Here is a 24,424-nt window from a genome sequence, read left to right on the forward strand (position 1 = left end):
TTATTGTTGTGAGAAAATAAATAAATTAGTGGTAAAATAGTGAGAAGAGCAAGGGTATTTTGGTAAAAAAGAAAGGATAAAGCAAAAATTTGAAAACGGGTGGCCGTTTGAAACCCTCATAATAAAAACAACACATACATTCAAAATCTTCTTCAGAAAGAGAGAGAGAGAGAGAGAGATGACGGGGATGGTGATGCTAACAAGAGGAGGAGGAGGAGGCGGTGGTGAAAATGCAGCTGAGGAAGAACAGAACCAGCTGTCGTTAGTAGCGTTGTTGGTGGCAGCTCTAAGGAAATCAATGGTGGCGTGTCGCGTTGACCATCGAGACGACCAGAACTCAGCTCTACATCAGATGGAAATAGGATGGCCGACCAATGTGCAACATTTGACTCATGTTACTTTCGATCGCTTTCATGGGTTTCTAGGGCTTCCAGTTGAATTTGAAGTTGAAATCCCCTGTCGTGTTCCAAGTGCCAGGTGACTTTTTTTTTTTTTTTTTTTTTTTTAATTTTTGGTTCATTAAATAAATGTACACTGTTACAGATCTAGCTAGGGTTCTGATTATTGATGATGAGGAGGAGGAGAAAGGTGTGAAGATGATAAATGTGGATTTTAATTAAGTGCTAGATTTATTTAACAACTCCTGCTTCTATTCATTGTGAAGAGACAAAATCTGTTTTCAAATTTTACTTCAAAATCCCTTATTATTCACAATTCATTCAGCTGTCAAGTAGAATATCTTTTTTTTTTTTTTTTGTTATGCAGTGTTAGTGTGTTTGGTGTCTCAGCAGAATCGATGCAATGCTCTTATGATTCAAGAGGCAACAGCGTCCCTACCATTCTTTTGCTAATGCAGGAAAGATTATACGCACAAGGGGGTCTCAAGGTATATTATTCTTATTATTATACAACACTTTTACTTACATTCCCTCCTAGTCCGAGTCTTTATTAATGGGAGATTTTATTATTATTATTATTATAGGCAGAGGGCATATTTCGTATAAATGCGGAAAACAGCAAAGAGGAAGAGGTGCGGGAGCAGCTAAACCGAGGCACTGTACCTGAAGACATAGAGGTTCATTGTCTAGCAGGGTTGATTAAAGCGTGGTTCAGAGAGCTGCCATGTGGTGTGCTTGACGGGCTTTCTCCTGAAGAGGTGCTGCAGTGTAACACTGAAGACGATTGTGCTGAGCTCGTCAAACACTTGAAGCCAACTGAAACTGCATTGCTTAACTGGGCAGTTGATCTTATGTCTGATGTTGTTGAGCATGAAGAATCCAATAAAATGAATGCCAGAAACATTGCCATGGTTTTCGCCCCCAACATGACTCAGGTAAATAAATCTTCATGATTGATTATTATTATTCTCATTTCACATATATTATTATTATTATTATTATTATTAACACAAGTGTTGTTTCTTTTTGGCCTGTAGATGTCGGATCCATTAACAGCCCTAATGCACGCAGTGCAAGTCATGAACTTGCTGAAAACCCTGATTACAAAAACACTAAGAGAACGTGAAGAGGCAGATGGTGGGTACTCCCCTATGTCGTACCGTTCTGAAGAAATTGAAACCAGCTGTGAACTGACAAGACAGGCATCATCAGAAGAAGATGACATTGAAGAAGATGAGGATGAAGTCGAATCATTAAGTGAAATGGAAGAAAGCTTCTTGAAACAACTGATTGAAAACGAAAACGCAAAAGATTGTTTCAAGAAAGAATTAGGAAATCTGGTGAAGCAGCAGCAACGGTGTAGCCCTACTAGTGGGTTTGATTTCCAGGAGGAATCATCTGTAAACACGAGCGTCAGTGTGAGTCCCGGGGTGAACAAGATTGTGGAATGTGTCAAGTCCTAGAAGAAGAAGATTGATGATTGTATGCTTGTTTTTTCTTTTGTAAATTAGTAGCAGCAGCAGCAGGTAGTGTAGTGTAAGTTTTTTGAGCAGTGTTTGGATTGACTTGAGTTTGTTTGTGGTTCAGCTGGGGGCTGAACTTGTGTTGTTTACCAGCTGGTGATGATTTGTAACTTTACATTGGATAATTAATCCAGGCACTATGTGCTGCCGTAGTTGCAACTTTTATTTACAACTGCAAGTGTATGGCAGCAGCGGAATGACTTGAACATCCTCTTCAGGAAATCTTTGGTTTTTTTGCAGTGAAACTTTCTCAACTGAACAGCTGACCCATCAAAACCAAGTAAATGCATGTAGAAAAACATCTAAAGAATAAAATCAGACAATAGTAGAGGTGGTAAAATGGGATTGGTCACCTATATATAACCACTTCTTTGTCCATAAGTTTTATATAAATATGCAAACTCTAAATAAAAAATTTAAGAGGTAGTAAGCATTAAAAAAAATACACTTTGGTCGACTTTCTTCATTCATGTAGGAAGGACCCTTTTTCAACTTTCATGTACAACAACATGTTAATCGTTGATGTGGTGACATGGCTTCCTGGAATCCAATCAAAATGGAAAGAAGACGGTTTTGTTATCTCTTTGATAAAGCACATGTGGGGTGGGGGAGAATGCATCCAATGCCTCTTGTGCAAAAATATAAAAGAAAAACCAAGCACCTACCTAACTTAAACTTGCTATTATTGTTTTTGATAAGAAAAACCTGCCAGCTCCATCGAACGTCTGCCCACTTATCAGGAAGAATACACGAGGTCATGAAATAAGAAAATGGCCTAATTGTTCATTCTCAAAACCAAATAAACAGATACAAACTACTGGTGGAATTTGGCATGAAGCACCCACCGGGAGTGTTTACAGTTAGATAGAGTCAGTCGTGACACCAATTGGGGATTTCCGTGCCTAAAAATAAAGGCAAAGAAGAGAATGTTCATGACACACTAATGTCAGATGATACACGCTTCACAATGTAAAGTGAAACCCACTCATGCATAGCCGCCAAGTTTCCCAGAAGCCAAAACAGTTAACTACCAACCAACCAGGACATGCATGAGTGAAGAAGACAAACAGTCGGCACATAACAGATCAGGGCCGGTTTTGGGCCCGGCAAGCCCGTGCCGACGCCCGAGGCCCAAAATTTCAAAGGGCCCGAAAAATATTTATAAGCTTGTATATATTTATTAAATTACATATTTAGTATCTTCATCCATTTAAAATGCAAACAATATTGGTGGTGTAGTGGCAAAAACCATCTTAAAATAATGGAAATGTCTCAAGTTCGAATCTTTGCTCCATCACTAAGTTTTTATTTTTGTAATTCATTTATCCTTAACCATAATTTTGGGCCCAATACTTTTCGTCGCCCGAGGCCTAAATTTTTTCAAGAGTTTTCGGGGACGGCTCTGTAACAGATATTAGATAATAAAATGAAAGTAGGTAACAAACAATGTTGTAGAGAAAAGAATGAATGAATATATTGAATGTCAATGACTCACTAAAGAATTACAGATTACCAAGGCACACAATAAATGAACAAAGTAAAGTATTACAAGTGTCAGGGGGGCTATGCCTACAACTGGGTTCAGTTCAGTTCAGTTCAGTTCAACTGCAGAAACTAGTATATGCAAATTACAAATACAGTTCTGCATCCTTCCATAGCTTGCTTGCTTACCATCAAATCAGTAAGCTTTATTTTGTTTCTTGTCTCTTGTTTTAAGTTGAACCTTCAACTTTTTACCACGTATCCATTCATTGCAGATTCTGCAGCAGTTGGGGAGTCATAACCTGCTAACAAGAGACTAATTAGAGGCAGAATATATATACCAAAGCACTTGCTAACACTAGTTGCCTTGTCAATGGATCATTACCATTCCATTTCCATGTATGGTTACAATCGGGAATGGAATGAATTATTACAGTGTATTGTTTGGTAGGTAATAAAAAACAAAATAAATCGGCGGTGAGTGGGTGGTGGTCGGTGGCGGTGATTATGGGTGGTGATAGGTTGTGGCAGCAGTGGGTGGCGGTGGCGGTGGCGGTGAATGTGGGTGGAGGCTGTGACGGGTGGCAACAGTCGGTCGTGGTGGTTGTGGGTGGCGAAGGTGGCGAATGGGTGGCGGCGGCGGCCGTCGGGGGCCGCGGTGGCGATTGCGGTGAGCGTCAGTGGTGGGTGGTGGCAACGGTAATGGGTTGTGGTGCTGTTAATGAAAGGTGTAAGAGGGGATGGAATGAAAAAAAAAACATGGGGGTCGGATGGAATGATTTTGAGGGAATGAAATGTCTTACGTAATGGGTGATTCCATTATATCGACCACCCAAACACCTTTTTATTTATTCCCTCTTAATGGTCCATTTCACTCCGCCTCTCATTCTTGCATACTAAACACTACTTTAATTTCATACATCAGCACTTTTCCATTGCACCATAGGGTCATTTTATAGTCTTTGTTTTATAATAAATGTATATATAAAATATATGAGATCTTTTTAACATTTATAGGCCCCGAAAAAGGGGACTCTGCCGCTCTGTACAGTTACCCACCCCGCATATAAGTCAGGGTCGACCCTTCTTCTGGTGACAGATAAGTTTAACTGAGACATATAAGTTTAACGGATAACAGTTTTTGGTTAAATTATAGAGTTAGATAATGAAAGTGATGTAAATGCTCTTACGTCTATGATGTACTATATATGTTCAGTTAGTTTACACTAAAAAACTAAAAACAATTTTCAATCATCTTAGTATGGTTTTCAAGATGTGTTCATAAGATAAAACATCTAGACGTGTAAATGATCAGGAGCCATGCTCATGGCATGTTGTATTTACAGTAGCATCTTTTGTCCCAAAAACAAGTGACCATGTTTACTTTGCATTGATAAAGATGATACAAAATAATTACACGACACTAAGGCCATGTGTAGTCATAAAGCCCCTTTGTGGGCGTTATGCGACACGTGTTGTGCCACGTCACACAAGGGATTTATGGGGCGTTATATCACTAGAGCCTGTAGTCATAAAACCCCCACCTCATCATTACTCATTAATAACCCCTTCAATTATACATACATATGCATGTATATATATGTGTGTGAGGGGGGGTAAAAATTTGAAAATTCTTCACGCCGTTATGGACATGGCGCTTTGAAGATTTCAACCCCCCATAACATAGTTATCGATAGCGAATAGCGACAAATAGCGACGAGGTACCTATATGCTACGTAGCGATAGCGACGAAATAGCGCCCGCTATTTCGTATTTAGCGATAAGGTAGTTAAAAAATTTAGAAATAAAAAATAGCTATTTATAATTTTTTTATATACATATAATGTTAATTTTCCAGTTTTTATGTGTAAATTTTGAAGTTTTAGGACCAAATGTAAACTAGTGATGATAGAGGGGGTTAAGTGTTAAAATACCCAAACTAGTTTTACATTTTGATGTAAACTTTTACAAGTTTTAGGGACTATATGTTGACTAGTGAAAAGATATAGGGGGTAAAAGTTAAAAACCACAAAGTTATTAAACCCTAAAAGCTGAAACAAAAAACACGCAGCCACTCTTTTCTCTTCTTCTCCTTCTTCCTGGCTTCCGGCAGAAATTCCAGCACCGGAGCCGGAATTCATCGTCGGAATACCGCGATAATCACGCTATGGAGCCGCTAAGTAACATATTGCGAGATATGGTCTATTCGCTACGAAGCGCGCGATAGCGAACGCCATCTTCGCTATCGATAACTATGCCCCATAACGCCCCCCCCGTAATGGTGTTCAGGGACGTTATGGGGCTTTATAGGGAGAGATGGCGCCCCACTACACATAACCTAATGATATTTATTTAATTTTTCTGATGTGGCATATTTGTGCTTTAGCCTTTAGTGTAGGTGGCATGATCTCAATGTTTATAAATATATGTCAGCTAATATATATAAATATAAAGAAATAAAGCGCACATTCATAGAGAAAAAAACTAGTATTTAGGGCTTTTCCCTTCATTTTGCATAATTATGCCACCAAAACTAAACATAAGTGACACATATTTTTGTTAGTTTATATAAATTTTATGGATATAACTATATACGTAGTTATTATACTTATATGAAACAAGCGATTAAATGAAACAATAGTATTTAGGGTTTTTCCCTTCATTTTGCATATAATTATGCCACCAAAACTAAACATAAGTCACACATCCGTTAGTTTAAAAATTAAAGTTATTTTCCGGTTGTAGAACTGTTAAGTATTTTTAGGTTGAACAAATCACTTATTTCTTTCGTGTAAGAATAAAAGGAAAACATGAAAAGAAAGATGTCATACTAATTAATACCATCTTTACTTTTGTTGGGCTTTAAGTATTGATTCAACAATGAACAAGTTGGTTGGGTTGGACCGGTTTATTGACAAGTCGGCGAATAACCCATTGAGGTTTAAACAAGTTGGCTTATTTTAAATAGCTAGCTTAATCTACAAGTCTTAATAGTTTGATTTGTAATAGAATTAGTTAGTTAGGTTAACTATATAATATATACATGCATGCATCAAGCAGATGGTGTACGGTGTATCAAGTGTTGAATTATTTTCTTGATTATCAACAAAACTTTGGATGTTATCCTAATTATTGTGGACTAGAGCTTTTGCTGTTAACATTTTGGCAGGCACCACAAACAATAGCACACAATTCACCTACTACCAATATTGTGTTGCTTGTCATTGTCATACTACCTAGACAAGTATGTGTTATAACATAATAATAAATAAAATAAGGTAGAAATAGTACTTTCTATTCTGAACATGTTCAACAATACAGGTTCCCGAAAAAAGGAAACAGAAATCTTTAGAAATAAATTAAAGTAAACCAACACTGAGGTCAACAATAGTCCAATGCAAGTCTTTTAACCCCTTACCCATCATTTTAGCCATATACTGACCAAGGTACCACAGTAGTAAGTTGTCACAAAGGAAACATTAGAAAGCTATTAGTATTCGTGAATAACATACACAAGGTACTGTCTAGTTTACTAAGTTGCAGTCCTCGCTGCTTTTATAGGCAGGCATTCAAACCAACAATCACCTAACATACATCGTCCCACAACCTATTACTGGCACCAAACACAAAGACTCGAGGCCCGGGTATGGTAAAATCACTCATCCCAAAAATACGAGATAACCCAACTCATAAGTCTGAAACCAACTCAAGTAGTCAAGTGTGGGTGATTTTACCATAGTTATTAAAGGCTCTAGGCGCACTCAAGGCGCACAAGCCTCGCCTAGGGCCTAGGCGCAAAGCGCAAAAAAACTAAGGGCCTGAGAAAAAAAAAGCGCATAATGAAAAAAATATATATATTATGTATTAGCAAAAGTATTCTATTCTTTAAATAAAATAAACAAAATCTATTATATAACACCTTATATCATCTATTTAGTACCAAAATATTAGTGTAGAAAAGTAGTTTCCCTTAGATAAAAGTCCAGATTTGGCTAGAATCTTGCTGGAATTTAGAGAAGTTGGCCGGAAACTTTTCAGAATCTAGGAATCTCACCGGAATGTGCACCTGAACCATCACCTGGAGAATTAAAGCGCAATTTCCTCGACTTACGGCGCAACGGCCTCGCCTCGCCTGAAAAATGGGCCTAGGCGTAAGAGGCGATGGTTTTTAACAACTATGGATTTTACCATACCTTGAGAGTGGTATCAATTAATTCATTAAACCAAGCTCAAAAGTATCGATTAATTCATTAAGCATAAAGTAGAGTTAAGTTAAGAATGAGGGGATGATTGAACTCAAGTTGAGTTTCTATGTTCTAAGGTTGTCAGGTTGATCTTTACTGAAACAAGTTAGTTATTTTGAAAAGTAACAAGGATCTAATCACAAACACCCCCTATCCATGCAACTGCAAGCAATCTTACTGTAACAAGGAGGGATCATAATATCTCAAATGTATGACTCCAAAACAATAAAATATAAATTACAAAAGATGTATATCATATAACCTTACAAACAATGGAGTCCACAAACACATTATACGAATCTATATCCCAAAATTAATACTTACAAACAGACCTAAACTTTGAACTTAAAAGATTACCTGCACACACATGTCAAGAACAATCATGCCCCGCTTGTTGGCAATGCAGCCATAAATGAATTATAAGACGATTCCAAGTCAAAATGAAGCTGCCTAGCCTGCTGCTCAGTCAACTCATCTGCAGCCCCCATCTTTGCCAGCCGCCCAATCCACTCCTTCATCTTAGTCTTTCCTTCAAAATCTGGGGGTAAAATCGACAGTTTGTTTAACGAACCTGACAAGTCAGAAAGTAAAGGGAAAACTTGATCAACTGCAGTCATGTTCAGCTTCAACGAATCCATTGCAGTGATGAAATTCTGCACGCATTCTGCCACAATCGCAGCAGAGGTCACCCCAGAGGCCGCAGCAGCAGCCCTGTGCTCAACTGTAGCAGGCACTCCGGAGACTATGAGACGGTTCATTGCCGCCGGGCAGTCCATTTTGTAAGTATCATGAAACCTTTCAATACTGGGTACAGTATCTTTAAGTGTTGATGATAGCGTTTTAAAATGGGCTATGAGTTTTTGACACTCGATTTCATAATCAGCTGATGGAATAATGTCTCTAACATAGGCCTTTTCGAGCTTTTCTGTAGCCTTGATGATGGCGTACAGCTCAGCAAAATTGTCGTACATTTCCCTCTCGCGTTTGTCATTCCATAGTTTGACTTCCATCGGTTAGACTTGTATTTGGCAACCTAAAACATGCAGACACAAGTAATGATGTCAATTCACCAGCAGATGTTACCAAAGAAAGTAATGTTTATGTATTTGTACAATAAGAACACACCAACAGAAGAAGTGAATACATGGCATCATTTGAGACATAAATATAATTCAACTGAAATTTTCTCTATTGACCATGAAGGACAAAATGACAACAAAAATGCATACACATATAAGAGAGTAACATCATCTAACAAAACAAGCGCTATAGAACAATAAACTGCAGGATCGATTCACAAAAAAAAACAACATGTGGTAGAGATGAAATCAACATATGATTTACAACAAAAACTAGCTTAATCATCAATTACCAACCATAAATTAGAGCCAACCAATTATACTTGCAAAGAAGCATAATCTGACAGAAGATGAATAACTAAACAGATACAACTTAAAAAGCAGTCAAGGCTATGAATAAGTGAAAACAAAACGAGAAACCATAAGCCTCAGTGAATCAACAGACATACAGAAAAAAACAAAAAAATTAGTATCACAAATCAGATCTTAAACCATCTATATCTGGTTCTTGTAGTGGTAGCGTTTCATATCTAACATAATCCTTTATATCACACTTGATAAGATGCAAACTTTGGTGAGAATAACCATCTGTATGTTTTGTAAAATAAAGATATTCATGGTTTAGAAATTGGTTAGAGATTATAAACAAGATCTTTTTTCCCCAGGATTTGATGAACATCATGGGATGGGATGGGATGGGATGGGAGAGGTGCAAGCTTCAAAACACAAAAAAGAACAAGTTGAATGTTTTGTAAGTAAATGATTGGCTACAACTAGGCAAGTAGTATCCATTAAAAGAACAACTTGAAGTAAATGAGAAGTGAAAACTCTTAGACTGGAAGGTATGGGGGCCGGCTGATGCCCGGCTAGGCCCGGCGCCGGACCCCCACACCGCCCCCCTGGGGCTCGGCTCAGCACAAGCGGCCACCCACCGCCGGGTCCGCCGTGCCCACTTTTTGAATACTAGCCGTTACAAACGGCTCTTTTTAATAAAAAAAAAAATTCCTTTTTTCTATAAAATCACCTATTTTCAACATTATTTCCCCACTTTCAACCCAAAACCCTCTCACTTTTATACCAATTTCTCCCTACTTTTATAAAAAAAAAAATATCTTTTTACCCACAATGGCTTCTAATCCTTGGTGGCCCTCGTCTTCGGATGACGAAGAGGAGATGTTTTTCGCAAACGCTGTACTACGGGCGGGACAGATTCTAATCGAAGAGGAAGACTTCTCGTCTGAAAATGTTATTACCAGACGAATACGCATTAACAGAGACCGCCAAGGTTTTCATTACAAAATTTCATTGTCCTTATTTTTTTTTAACTCGTACTTATATATTTTATACGACAGGAGCGCACGAGAAATTGGTCAACGATTATTTTTCGGATGAGCCACTTTACAACGCCGACATTTTTAGACGCAGGTTCCGAATGAGTCGCCACTTATTCACAAGGATTGCCAATGATTTGGCGGGGCTAGACCCGTTTTTCACGCAACGTCCTGATGCTCGAAATTATGAAGGGTTTACAACGTTACAAAAGTGTACTGCGGCCAAAAAAAATGGGCCATCGTTGCACAACCGGCACGTGCGTTCACCCCAAAAAGGTTGCGTCTTTGTATGTACGCTTGCATTTTGCTCCATAACATGATTATTGAAGACGAAGGTCGGGCGATTTGTAAGTATGATGAGAATGCATCTTGGGGGAACACTGTCCCGGTTGATCCCCCACAACAGGATTTAAACTCGTTCTCGCTAACAAACGACTTCACGCATGCAAACCTTCAACAAGATTTGGTAGAACATATTTGGAACAACGTTAACATGGTGGACGGTGACGGAGCCGAAGACGAAGACGAAGACGAGTAGTGTGTTTGTTTTAAATTTTTAAATCTAGTCTTTTTTTTTTCAAATTTTAGGTAGCGTAATTTTTTATTTTTTAGGTTATGTAATTTTTATTTATGTTATGTAATGGATTTTATTATCTTCCTTTATGTAGTATTTTTATTTAAATGTTGAATACTTTTTATAAAAAATAAAAGTTAAAGAAATAAAAGTTAAACAATTAAAATGAATTAAACAATAAAAAATATGTGGTGGGGCCCCATCCTCCATCCCCCTCCATCTTCAATTTGGCTCATCCCTCATGAGCCGCCTACATGGCGCCTACATGGAGGCTCATCCCGTGGGGATGAGCCAAACCATACCTTCCAGTCTTACACTCCAAAACAACAGAATAGACATTGCTTCTGGAGACAGAGGGATCAAAAAGACCACAGGAGTAGTATTAATTAATTAATTAATTAATAATGTAAAGCAACAAAGCAGAAATTCAATTCCTAATTCACCACCCATAAACCTAAAACCTCAATTTTACAGAAATTTATTTATGCCGTGAAGAAAAGCCATCGTCGGTATAGCATAATAAGAAAATCGATTATCACAAAACAATTATAAAATATAGATCTATCTAATCTAGAGGCAGGCAACTGCGATCCAATTACACACAAGGAGATGATCTACATAATAAACAGAACAAAAGAGGGGATACCTTCGAGTAATAGCGAAGAACGAAAGTTAATCGACGATCGATGATGATGATGATACGCGGTGTGTGTGTGATGTTGAAGGAAGGAAGGAGACCTAGTAGAAAGAAAGAAAGAAATACCCAGCCACCCACCCACCCCGGAAGGAAGCTTTCAAGTTTCAACCATCTATTTTCATTTTCAACAACCACCCCCTCAACTATATCACATTTCTCTCTCTAAAACTAACTATGCCTTCCTTGTAGGGCTGCAAACGAACCAACCGTTCGGCGGAAAGTTCGTTTGTGTCCGTTCGTTTATTAAACAAATGAACACGAACAAGAAATTTCGTTCGTTTAGTTAAATGAACAAACATGAACAGAGGTCGTGTTCGTTCGTTTACGTTCGTGAACGTTTGGTAACGTGTTTGTTTGTGTTCGATAGTTCATTAGTGTTTTTAATTTTTATATCTTTTAAATACTTTAAAATTACGACAAATTAAATATCTAATACGTGTCAGTGTATTATATATTCTGATTATGAACGATTGTTTGTGTTCCTTTGTTTCCATTTGTGTTCATGAATATTAGTTTGTGCTCATACGTGGGATGAGTCTTTCAAGCATGAGATGCATCTTTGAAGCGAAACCTAATAAAAAATGGGCATGTGGCCACGGGATGCGTCCTTGGAGCGAGGCATCATGCACGGGATGCGTCCGGAGAATTTCTGAAGCATCCGACGAGTTGCAGGTTTCCAGCGAATTAAACTTCATGCATCTTTGAATAACTATCAATCATCATCGTACCCTTTGTACCAAATCAAAATAAAAAAAAATAGATATAAACTTCAACTAAAGTAATATATGATCTTTACAGGCTTTGAGGTTAAATTTCACTTCGTGCTCGCCGGACAAGTTTCAGAAATTCATCGGACGCATTCCGTGCATGATGCCTCGCTCCAAGGACGCATCATGTGGCCAGGTGTCCATTTTTTATTGAGTTTTGCTCAAAAGACACATCACATGGTTGAAAAACTCTGCCCCGTTCCAAGGGGGCATGAGCTGGCTATTTTCGCAAGTCATTTTGGTTTTTGGCCATTTTGGTAATTTTCCTGTAAATTTATTCAGAAATGAATATAGTCAAATATAATATGTTTTTATGCTTATTTTGCGTACGTTTTCGGTTTGTGTAAATTGTGTCCGGAAAGGAGTCGGGTCCCTGACCACAGGAACATTCCAAATGCCTCCTTCTTGCCGGAGCATGGTGGGTCCCAAATAGAGCCTCAACGGCACATGACGAGTTGGCTACAATATTCAAAAGACAGCACAAAAGTATGAATATGTTTATGATGGCAAGTTCTATAAACAAGTTTTCATGGAAAGTAATATTTTGGATAGGTGGTAAATGTACCTCTTACGAACGTTTGCATTTGTTATGGATGGGTATGTTGAATGTTGCATTTGATCTTGAATATCATTCATATACACTACTAGCTTAGTTTTTATATTGATAGATAAATATATATACGCACCTGTTCAATCATACAAGTTTATACTGGTATTTTAATCCTAACCTATCGAAGTATCAAACAAACAACCACAACCACTTTCAATCTCAATCCACCATCCCAAAGAAGGTAACAATCTTGATATTATAACAATCAGAGCACAATGTTTCTTTTTACAAAAAGGGCAAGTAAAAGCACCATTGGAATGCAAAATTTGGTGCAAACTACTGAAGAAAATACACTTCTTAAATTTACGATTTTTGTTCTTCGTGTTCTGATTACAAATCCCTTCATAAACAGTAGAATGTGATGCAGAAATGGAGTTTATTTGGGTTTAAATGTTCTGTGAGGCCTGTTGAAGATTGGGTTCACTACTAGTTCTTTAGCGGATGGACGCCGAACTGGATCAGGGTCCAACATTGCCTGCAGCAACAGTTAATGGTTACATCATATAATAAAACGTACAAAATAATACCCAATTTGACAGCAAAAACAAAACAAAACCCAACTAGAAAAAAAAAACCCAAAATCTGAAATATTCAGGCACCGTATAAGACCAAGAAAGGGATTTTTCACAGAGTATGGGGTTAAGTGATACCTGTCCGATTACTCTATTAACTACAACATTAATATATTATATAACTTTAAAGAATATAATAAATCGGTTGAAAACCTGAAATTATTAATACTATGGAATCTTTAGAAGAGTAGTTACAAGTCGGTTTTATAGGTAAGTTTAAGATCGGGCAGGGTAATGAGCCGGGTATTCTTTAACCACATAAGATCCATAACGGCTAAGCTCAATACAACTCATAGGTATACCTGCAAACCCAATGGGTATTGACTAACGGGTATGAGACACAGTTTTATAACCGAGTAGAGGGTTGGGTTTACGAACCTCTCCCATAACCATCACTATGTAAATCTTTCTAAAGAAAGAAACATGTAAACGGAAACAAGTTATACCTTAAGTATATTCTGGAATTGTACCGAATGACCAGGAAGAAGAGGTAGTTTCCCTTCCCTAAGATTTTGAAAATAGGGTCCAGAATCCGGCAGTGTTGAACCCCTTATGATTTCATAAATAGTAGCTCCAAGAGAGAATATATCAACTTTGTCTAGATGATCATAGTCATCATTCAAGATTTCTTGTGGCATGTATCTTGCATCACCTTCATCGATAGGTAAACTCCCATCAAGAAGACTTGCACAACCGAAATCACCAAGCTTGTAAACACCATTCTTCACATATATATTTTCAGGTTTCACATCTAAGTGAACTATCCCTTTCTCGTGTATAAATTGCAATGCCTTGGCTATCTGTAACCAAACCCATAATTATTATCATTATTATTGAACTTGTAAGGTTTTAAGTAATGTAACTTGACAGATGAGTGATAAGAAGAATACAAACCTGATGCATTGCTTCCAACACTTCACCTTCTGAGCATATTTTAGATGCATGGTTGATAGATATATTGTGATCACAGAGTTCCATTTGGATGTATAATTGCTCATTTTCAAACCAAGAAGTATTATATCCAACAATGTTATCATGATATCCTGCAATTCATTTGAGATTTTTTTTCAAATACAGCATACATTATAGGAAACAGAGAACTATGAAAAAGGTTTTCAAATTACTCACCTAATGCAGCTAAAGCTTGAACTTCCATCAAAGCCTTTTGCCTACAAAGAAATGTCCCTTATAAGCAATAAAAAAACAAACGGAATGTGATGTACACAGACTATATACGTGCATACATAGATACATACATCATTATAGATAAATGTATCCATATTAAAGCAACCTAGACTGGAAAAATAGAGTACCTTTCAGTGTCCTGATGCAATTTCCTTGTACTGCGTTTCACAGCATACATGCAACCATCAATTCTCTTCAAGACTTTGAATACACAACTGAAGTTTCCAGTGCCAATTTGCTGAAAAGTAAGAAACTTAGTACTAAAAACCCTAGGTGCCACGCTTTAATAGAAAGGTAAAAAGATGGTACTATCTAATTTACCTCTATTTCATGAAAATCTGTTCGATAGCGAGAAAGACCATCACCACCAAGTGCAGCAGGAAAGAAAACTGTTCATTGTAAAGTATACTAAACAGTTAGAAAAATTAAAGAGGCTTCCAAACTTCAACCTTGTTCAGTAAAAGTACACATATAAACCACAAGTGTAGGTGTTCTGATAAAGTTAGTTAAAGTTTTGCAGTATTTCAGTTGTGGGCTTGCTTCTGGCTGTTGTTTTGAAAAATTAATTTCATGCATGGTTTTAAAAAACGCTTGAGGCATGCGCCTCAAGGCGCGCCTAGAGGCGAAACGGCCAAAAAACGAGTCTGAGGCGCGCCTCATGGGATTTTTACTGCATATGCGCCTCAGAGGGGCTGAGGTGCTAACTAAGAAAGGCTGCGCCTCAGGTATGCCTCATGGGATTTTCATAGTTGTTTTTATTGTTTTTGACTTTTGTGTCAATTTCAATCATTTCATGTCTTTTTTATGCATGTTTTTGATGACTTTGATGAATCTGATGATGAAATTAGTTAGTATTATTATTTTTATAATATATATATAATTTTTATATTTATTTATTAATACTGCCTCGGCCTTACGCCTCGTGAGGCGAAAGGAAAACGCCTCGAAACTCGTTTCCGTTCTTTTAAACCTTGATTTCATGTACCCAACAAAATAAGCAAGTTAAGAGGTATTCACCTGCACATTTTGATCTGCGGTCTCCAAATGGGTCAGCATCATTTTCTGAAGCATCCTTAATGTAAGGGTTCTTCATACAAGGAGGAGGCATTACTCGACAACGTAATGCCACAGCAGACTGGGAAACATAACCCTGCTTGTTTAAGTGAGGTTCAGTTGGTGCTTGATTATCAGTTTCACTTTCTACTGGTAGATCATCTTCTTCCAGTCCCAAAAGTGCTGTTGCAACATAAAATGGTTGAGATTTAAATTTACCAGCAGCAGCATAACAAAATAATAAGGGCAAATAAAGTTATAAAACCAGATAAGCCAAGCAGGCATCCCTATCATATGCATCATGAATTGATAAAAATATTAAGAAAAGACAGTTGATGAAACTCATCAAACAAACACAAAGGATAATTCCAAAGCTACAAAGAAAAGTTGATAAATCAAGCAAACTAACCTTGTTTTTGCCTTTTGCTTCTAACAGACTTTAACTTTTCTGGTGATTTTGGACATGGCAACTCTTCCAACTAAAAAGAAAAGAAAAGAAAGCAAAACTAAATCAACTGCAAATAAAAAACTATCAAGTGAAATAGGTTGTATGTATGCAATTACCCTAGTATTGAAGCCTACAGTAGTAACAGGCAAAGGTGGGACTTCTGGAGTAATGTAGTCTGGCGTGCTGCACCCCAAACAACCATAAATATGTTAAAGAGTTCCACAAAGTTATTAACAAACAAACAAGCAACTAAACCACCTATCAACTCTAAAATTAATTAAGCTATTGTAATACAATATGTATGAAAGTAGTCAGTCATAAACCCTAGAAAGTTGTAAAAAAGGGAAATTTACCAAAAAAAGTCCTGGCTGAGAATGAAATCTTTGTCGTCCTGGGCATCAACATCGAAATCTAAAAGCGTGGCTGAGGGAGCGGATTCCGATGCATCATGCGAGGAGACCTGATCGAGAAGAGTTTGAAATCGAGAGGAATTGTTGTTGAGCGGAGGTTTGAAAGTGATTTGACCTAACTGAGCAGATAAATGGCCTGCTAGTGAACCTTTCATCAGTTTGTTTGTTTGTTTTCTACTGCTGCTGCTAGCGCTTCCGCCCCTTCTCCTCTTCAAGGTTGTGGTCTTCATGAATCACCGGGCACCGTTGACCGCCGAGAGGTCTCTGCTTGCTTATGAGAGAAATATAATTATAATAATATTGTGTTTGTTTGTTTTATTGTGTGTTTTGGGAGGGAGGGAGGCGAATGAAATGGAAATGAAATGAATTCAAAATGTACGCGGGTGAATGGCTTGCTTTTTCGAGGCACGTGTGAGCACATCATCTGCGATCGTTGATTTTTCTTTAATTGTATCATCATCGAGACCGTCCGTGTTTTCTCCGTATTTGTTAACCTTTGCTTGCTGGGGCCACTCAGCTAGTGTGCTGTGTAAGATACTCAGCTAATGTGGGCCGTTCAGCTCAACTACTCAAAGCCCATGAAGCCTAATCTGAAGATGTAATTTCATAAAAATTATTTCAATTATGTCATCTTTTATTTGAATTTTAAACAATCAAAAGAAAGAAAAATAACTAACTTAATTTTACTTTTTTAAACAATAATCAACATTAATTAAGATGTCTGTAACCATATTCATTGGGCCAAATTTTTCTCCCAATCAAACCTAATTCTTTTTGCACACTCTTCTCTTCTATTGAGAAACACTAAAATTACAATCAACCCTCTTTATTGTCAATCCTTATTCTCCATCACCAACAACCCTAGATCTCTGACCGTCTTCTACATTGTTGATTTTCACTATGGCGATTTCATCTTTCTATTTCATCTACAATCTTTATCATCTTGATCGTGGTATGTTTTCTGAATACATAAGTTGTATAGTTTTTTACTTTGATTTCATATGCCGTTCTGATTTTAATCTCTCTCTAGGCTGTGTAAATGATTATTGATTGTATTTCTTGTGCTAAAAGTTATGTATTGAGAAATATTATTAAAATTTTATTAACTTAGTGGTTATTTTATCTTAGTATTTAAAAGTACGTGTATTAATGGGTTGTGGTTTATGGTTGTGAGTTATAATGTAATTGAACTAATGAACGCTCTGGACTATCATGTTAAAAGCATATACAATAGTCAATAGGTTGATGAAGTGATTGAAAGTAAAGGATTCATATATGGCATTGTCACTTAATTCTTTTTGTGTGGAGGGCCTACGGTAAAATATTATGGACTTATGATTGTTTTGATTGAAAGATTGATCTCATGGTTTAAAACAAACCCGTGTAATACACGGGGCATAAGCTAGTTAAGTGATAATTGAAAAAAAAATCAGTTGTGAAGTAAATTAAGTGATAATATGAGAAAGATCGGTTCATTCATCCATCGATATTCAATATATACACCTAGAGATATAGTTACGTAGTCAAAATATGTAACACAAATATAACAAACTAGAAGACTAAATAACGGATATATATATATATATATATATATATATATATATATATATATATATATATATATATATATATATATATATATATATATATATATACTAGGTTAGAACCCCGTGTATTACACGGGTTGAATAAATGTAATTTTATATATTAAATAATAAAAAGTTATATCTTTATGAAACTCGTATATTATACGGGTTAAATAAACTATTGAATAATATTCGTTTGGGCCCTGCCAAATTGATTTACGCATTATGAAAATCAAATCAAATTACTCTGCCGTCTAAACGTTTCAACTTAGGGTTGCTCTGCGAAACTACCATAGAACGTAGCTTTTCCGAATTAAAACTAATAAAAAATTACTTAAGATCTACAATGTCACATGAAAGATTAAACGGTTTAGCTATTATGCCAATCGAAAAAGATTTTTTAGAAGAACTTGATTACGATAATTTCATCAAACAATTTGCCTCGGTTAAAAGTAGAAAAGTATATTTTATTTAAACATATACCATAATTATAGAAAACATATGACTTTCAAAATAAAGAATTAACTACGACGGTTATACATTTTTTAGTTTATAATTGTCGGTCCCAAGCCCGGATAAAGGAGGAGGGTTTTGTTACTAAATATGTTGAAAATGATAATTTTGCAAAAGGGTCACCACTTCGTAGTTTGATTAGGGCCTCCGAAAACGTAGGAACGGCACTGCCCCCAAGGGGATGGTCCTCCACCCTTAGTGAGATAGCGCATACATAACGGGTGGTCTTTTTAGGGACTAACCGCACCATACCCTATGGTCTTAGTGAATGCTACTATGCTTTTTATGACCCATTTACAATAGTGGTGTTAAATTCGAATTCGGTTTTCTATTTTTCTAATCAAGTTCGTGTTTGTGAATTTTGTATATTCTGGCCCGAAAAACCAAATTTGATTATGTATATTTTTGCTTTGTTATATTTTTTTTTTTTTAAATAGATTCACATATTTTAATTTAATCTATGCATCAAAACAGATTATTATTTAATACATATCATCAAATGAATTACAAATTTGTTGCAATATGAAAATAAGAGATAGAATAATCGATATTTTTTTTTCATAAAATAAAATATGAGATAAGGATAAACTAAATAAAAAAATGTCAATTTGGTAAATAATAATATTAAGTATGAAAAGGTAGGAAATTACAAATGTAGACATCTTCAACGAATGACACGTGTCCAAAATCAGGTTTCTTTTATTATATAGTATATATATATATATATATATATAGGGAGAAGATCATGCGAGAACCACCTCTTATTGTGAGAACCGCGAGAACCAATGTGAACACACCAAAAATGCCTAAAAATAGCTAAAAATCACACAAAAATTTTTTTTTTAATATTTTTTATATAAAAATCGCTACTTTTCGAAGCCAAAAAAAAATAAATAAAAATTTTTTTTTTGGCCACTAAAAGTAGCATTGAGCATAAAAAATATTAAAAAAAAATATTAGATTTTTTTTATTTTTTTAGATTTTTTTAGGTTTTTTGGGGGTTTAGTTTTTAGCATTTTAGCTTGGGGTGGGGGTGGGGGGGTTAGGTTTTTGGGGGGTGGGGGAGGGGGTTTAGGGTTTTTTTTTTTTTTTTTTTTGGGGGGGGGTAGGTTTTTTTTTAGGTTTTTTTGGGGTTTTAGTTTTTAGCATTTAGCTTGGGGGGGGGGGGGTTAGGTTTTTTTTTTTGTGGGGGGGGGGGGTGGGGGATTTAGGTTTTCTGGGGGGTGGGGGTTAGGTTTTTTTAGCTATTTTAGGTTGTGTTCACATTGGTTCTCAAGGTTCTCACAATAAGGGTGGTTCTCGCATGAGCCCCTCCCTATATATATATATATATATATAGGGAGAGAGAGAGTAGGGATCCTGTGGAAAGTGTGTTTTTCCTATAAAGTCTAGGAAGCGATCTGGGCCATCCAATGGGTGTGTTTAATGGTTAAGATGAAGTCAATGGCAATCTTGTGTTTTTTTAGTTTATTTAATTCATTGTTTTAAAGACTAGGGGCAATTTTGTCGATATATCGTGTTTTAAATCAATTAGATAACCGTCAGTCAAACTCAATCTCTAATTTCACGCGATTTTCCCTCTCTCTCTCCAAACCCATTTTCGAAACCCCAATCCCTACAAAAAAATTACTACAATCATGGAAGAAGATAACTTTAGAAAGGATGGAGAGCACCAGATCAAATTAAAACACTTATCCATCTCCACCATCTCCGAGTTCATCATCACCATTCAAATACTGTTCGTATCATCTTCGTTTTCTTGACGATGTGTTTTAACAGGAAGCAAATTAATACAGTTGTGTTTTAGCAGCAAGCTGATCCATATAGTTTTAGCATTCAGATTCATACAGTTGTGTTTTAACAGCAAGCAGATTCATACAGTTGTGTTTTAGCATTCAGATTCATATAGTTGTGTTTTAACAGCAAGCAGATTCATACAGTTGTGTTTTAACAGCAAGCAGATTCATACAGTTGTGTTTTAACAGCAAGCAGATTCATACAGTTGTGTTTTAGCATTCAGATTCATACAGTTGTGTTTTAACAGTAAGCAGATTCATACAGTTGTGTTTTAGCATTCAGATTCATACGGTTGTGTTTTAACAGCAAGCAGATTCATACAGTTGTGTTTTAACAGCAAGCAGATTCATACAGTTGTGTTTTAGCATTCAGATTCATACAGTTGTGTTTTAACAGCAAGCAGATTCATACACTGTGTTTTACCATCCATGCTGGTAATGCTGGAGGATTTCTTGACGCTGTGTTTTAACAGCAAGCAGATTACAAAACAGTAATCTGCCAATTACAAAACCACCTTTATATTATGGGATCTATTAAAAAAATTGACTTTAGCCCTGTAAACTGTTAAAACACAGCACCAAGAACATGCTGATAATTTCCAGTAATCTTCTGAACAATGGAATATGCGATTGGTTTAGATTTCGAAAACAAATTATTCAGAAAATCATAGAGAAAAACGATTACAAAATATGGACATGTATAGTTAGTTAATGAAGATAAATTCCAAAAATAAAAATAGAACGTGAAAGTACACAATTGCCCTTCTAGTTAAAAATCTTCAATGCCACATGTCGCATTCTGATTGTTTCCTAGACTTTTTAGGAAAAACCCATTTTCTACCCAACTCCTACTATATATATATATATATATATATAGGGTCAGAATTTAGAGAAAACGGTAGAAAGTGTGAGAACGGTGAGAACGCTTATTGATCGTCCGATCAAAACAATCTATGGACTAGATTGGCGCAGTGGCATTTTAGTAAATAACACCAATTTTATTACGTGGACGCGCTTCATTAAGGGTAAAAAGGTAAAAACCATTTCTCACATAAAACGCCAATGAAAAATAAAACGCCAAATAAATACAAAACGTCAATTTTATCACTGCGTATTTTTTCTATGTTTTTATTTAAGCTCTCTGGCTACAAAAAGGCCAAAAAAATATGAAACGCCATTATATATAACGCCAAAACTTACATCCGGATAAATGTTAATTACAAATTTTGTTATAAAAATAACATCCCGCCTAAACTACACGCCAAAAAAAATTCTATAAATAGAAACGTCTCACCACCTTCCGTTTATCACACCAAAAAAACACACAGTGGTTGCTAAAAAAATTTACAACTCAATGTAAAACGCCAAAAAATACAACGACGGCAAACATCTTTTCTTTGATACTCAGTAATGTTCTGCATGAAGCTTCATTGAATGATTTGTTAGGTGAGTGTAGTAAGATTTTGCTGCATGAGATGGACAAAATTGAAAAAAGAGGCACTGATGACACCCATATGTGATACTGTCATCTTTGTTCCTGAAGAAGGTTTGGATGATAATAGGAGACATATACCAGTGTAAATGCTACTTTGGCCTCGATGATTATAATGAAGACGACAGGCAGATAGCATCCACCCACACGGGGTCGATCTATGTCTCCAACATCCACAAAGACACTTCAACACATGAACAAAGAAAATAAACAACGCCAAACCCACAACGCCATTTATTTGTCACATTTCTTGTAGTTTCAAAAGAAAAAAGAGACTGATGACACTGAAAATTTAAAATCATAAATTGCTTCTACTTTATTTTTTTTTAATTTTCTTTATCTATTATTTGTTTTGTAATTTCAGTTAATAAACAACAAAAGAATATTAATGTTATAATGAAAAATATAATAAAACGCCAAAATTAGCAAATGCGTGTAAAACGCCATAATGCCATAAAAACGCCCCCCAAAAAACTACCAAACTATAATAAAATTACTTTGAACAACTAATATTATAAAAAGAACGTGAAACAATGTGCAAAGAATATAAAACAAAAGAATTCCAATCGTTATCTAACCGCCATTGGAAAACAAAACGCCATAATTACAGCCGTCAAAGATTTCACGTGTTACACCATAAAAACAGTTGAGTCTGAAAACAAAACACGGTAAACTGCAAAAAACAGTAAAATGAAACGACAGAAAACATAATTACTAACATTTATTATATTTATTTATCTTTTTCCAAAACGCCATAATTACCTGTCATACGCGGTAAAAAAATCAATATAAAAGAAGACCATGAGAACCCAAGCTCAAACACGCCAAAAAATTTGAATAAAACGCCACATATTGTCCAAAATGTCAAAAAAAATAAAAATGGCTAAGGTTATTGCATGGAGATTTGAGAGGAAAGAGAAATGATTCATCATAAAGTTCTCTGATAGGAGAAGGGTAAAGGTAAGGACAATCAAAGCCATGCTTGGAATGAATGAAAAGGTACAGAAGGGTATCCTGGCCCTTGGGGTTCCAATGGACAACGATTGTGAAAGAACGAGAACTGTAATAAAAAGACTGAAGAGAAAATTTCCGGCAGAAGATGATGAAGATGATGATAATATTGACGATGCTCCTATACCAAAACTTAGCAGTTGGGTATTGCATGAGGAAGAAGGAACACTTGAAGTGACTCATAAAAACAGGGTGCAATATTCAAGGCCAATGGAAGAAATGTTGAAGACAGGGTTGCTATCTATCATTGAACAACTCTGTGATTTAGCACCTTCAAACGATCCAAAATCCAAGGATGCAGTGATATTCAAGAATAGGCTGCAGCAAAGAAGAGACAAGCTAATGGCGTTATACGCAAAAATGAAATTTGATGATGAAGAATCTGAAGAAAGTGATGAATAAAGAGATGGGTACATCTCTGATGTAATCCCACCTACGGAAGACTATTAGTTTATTTTGATTCTCTTCTTATTGTAGTTTTATAAAATATTAGTCTATGGTAATCAATTATTAACAATAAGATACAAAACGCCAAAAAATGACATGGAAAAATCCATAACGCCAAAAAATTAACTATGTGACACAAAAAGAATTAATTCAACGAGAAAAAATCTGAAAAACAGTAAAACGCCAAATAATTAGTAATTCTACATAACGCCAAAATTATCTTACACGCAAAAAATAAAGCAGCATGTCAAACGCGAAAATCGTGAAAGGAGAAGAATACTAAAAAGACAAAAAAAAACCCTCGGACCCTGATCATGTCCCGCGCCACGTGTTGGGCCAGGATGCGTTCTCACACTTTTTGCCGTTTTCTCCTGACCCCGTTTCTATTATATATATATATATATTACCACTTATTATACATGGTTAACAACATACTTCAGGATAATGTTAATTAGGTACTTTAGGACTTGAATAAATACACACCTGAATAAATACATTGATATTATTGGATTAGTTGCGATGCCTTATTAAAAACCTTAAGAGTAGATCTCAATATACAAACCTATAGTTTAGGACAAAATCAATTCAAGCAACTTTAAGAAACTTCTTACTGTCTACAACCTCCACCTTTAAAAACACTACAACTTACACCCTTCTTCGGAGATCGATCTTGTGTGATAGTTGCTCGAAACTACTTCTAAGTAAAAAATTTGTAAATCGGTTATGAAAACATGTCAGGTTTACAAGTATGGATGGTTGACGAATGTCACAACTTAGTTGGTCATGTCATATTTTGAATGTGTCTTTATCTAGAAACTTCTAATTACCCACTACCATGTATGATTCAATAGGAGTAATATTATTGTCATTTTCATTTGAAGTAATTTGTAAGTATTCGGTATTATTTTTAGATGTTGTTTTGAGGTGGTAACCCATTTTGTGGAATACTTTTAAAACTAAGTAAATTTTGTCTTGATTTGATTTAATGTAGTCTAATGCATCATTCATTATTAGTTTGATACCCAATGATAAGATGATGTATGCTCTTCTGAAGCCTTCATTGAAGGCTATACAGAGGATCGTACAAGAAGACGCGATTGAAGATCTCGAAAAATAAAGAATACCCAGCGGGGCAATGGCAATGTTGAGTTTGATTTTCGTGGTATAACAAACCTCCTAAAACTATTTATATTGAGTGACAATTGG

The 24,424-nt window shown here is 36.0% G+C and overlaps 3 protein-coding genes across 4 annotated transcripts; 1 reads left to right on the forward strand and 2 right to left on the reverse strand.

Annotated features, from left to right (window-relative positions):
- Positions 1-114: 114 nt before the first annotated feature.
- LOC110864254 (rho GTPase-activating protein 2) lies at positions 115-2,127 on the forward strand. Of its 2 annotated transcripts, XM_035974288.1 has the most exons (5): positions 115-477; positions 766-886; positions 983-1,333; positions 1,436-1,664; positions 1,718-2,093. In XM_035974288.1, exons 1-5 carry the CDS (start codon positions 179-181, stop codon positions 1,759-1,761), a joined length of 1,044 nt encoding a protein of 347 aa, XP_035830181.1. In that variant the 5' UTR covers positions 115-178; the 3' UTR covers positions 1,762-2,093. The 2 variants fall into 2 exon arrangements, with proteins under 2 accessions (XP_035830181.1, XP_021968976.1); XM_022113284.2 differs by having other exon boundaries at positions 1,436-2,127.
- A 5,673-nt stretch (positions 2,128-7,800) lies between these two features.
- Positions 7,801-11,469, reverse strand: LOC110864253 (vacuolar protein sorting-associated protein 28 homolog 2). The gene is made up of 2 exons (XM_022113282.2): positions 11,278-11,469; positions 7,801-8,680 (listed from the first exon to the last, which is right to left on the reverse strand). Exon 2 carries the CDS (start codon positions 8,655-8,657, stop codon positions 8,028-8,030), a length of 630 nt encoding a protein of 209 aa, XP_021968974.1. The 5' UTR covers positions 8,658-8,680; positions 11,278-11,469; the 3' UTR covers positions 7,801-8,027.
- A 1,406-nt stretch (positions 11,470-12,875) lies between these two features.
- LOC110864252 (wee1-like protein kinase) lies at positions 12,876-16,793 on the reverse strand. The gene is made up of 10 exons (XM_022113281.2): positions 16,317-16,793; positions 16,080-16,146; positions 15,925-15,994; positions 15,480-15,698; positions 14,784-14,851; positions 14,591-14,700; positions 14,406-14,446; positions 14,172-14,320; positions 13,724-14,077; positions 12,876-13,180 (listed from the first exon to the last, which is right to left on the reverse strand). Exons 1-10 carry the CDS (start codon positions 16,601-16,603, stop codon positions 13,082-13,084), a joined length of 1,464 nt encoding a protein of 487 aa, XP_021968973.1. The 5' UTR covers positions 16,604-16,793; the 3' UTR covers positions 12,876-13,081.
- Positions 16,794-24,424: the final 7,631 nt, after the last annotated feature.

Source organism: Helianthus annuus, chromosome 6 (genome assembly GCF_002127325.2).
Source record: "Helianthus annuus cultivar XRQ/B chromosome 6, HanXRQr2.0-SUNRISE, whole genome shotgun sequence".
Taxonomy (NCBI): Eukaryota; Viridiplantae; Streptophyta; class Magnoliopsida; order Asterales; family Asteraceae; genus Helianthus; species Helianthus annuus.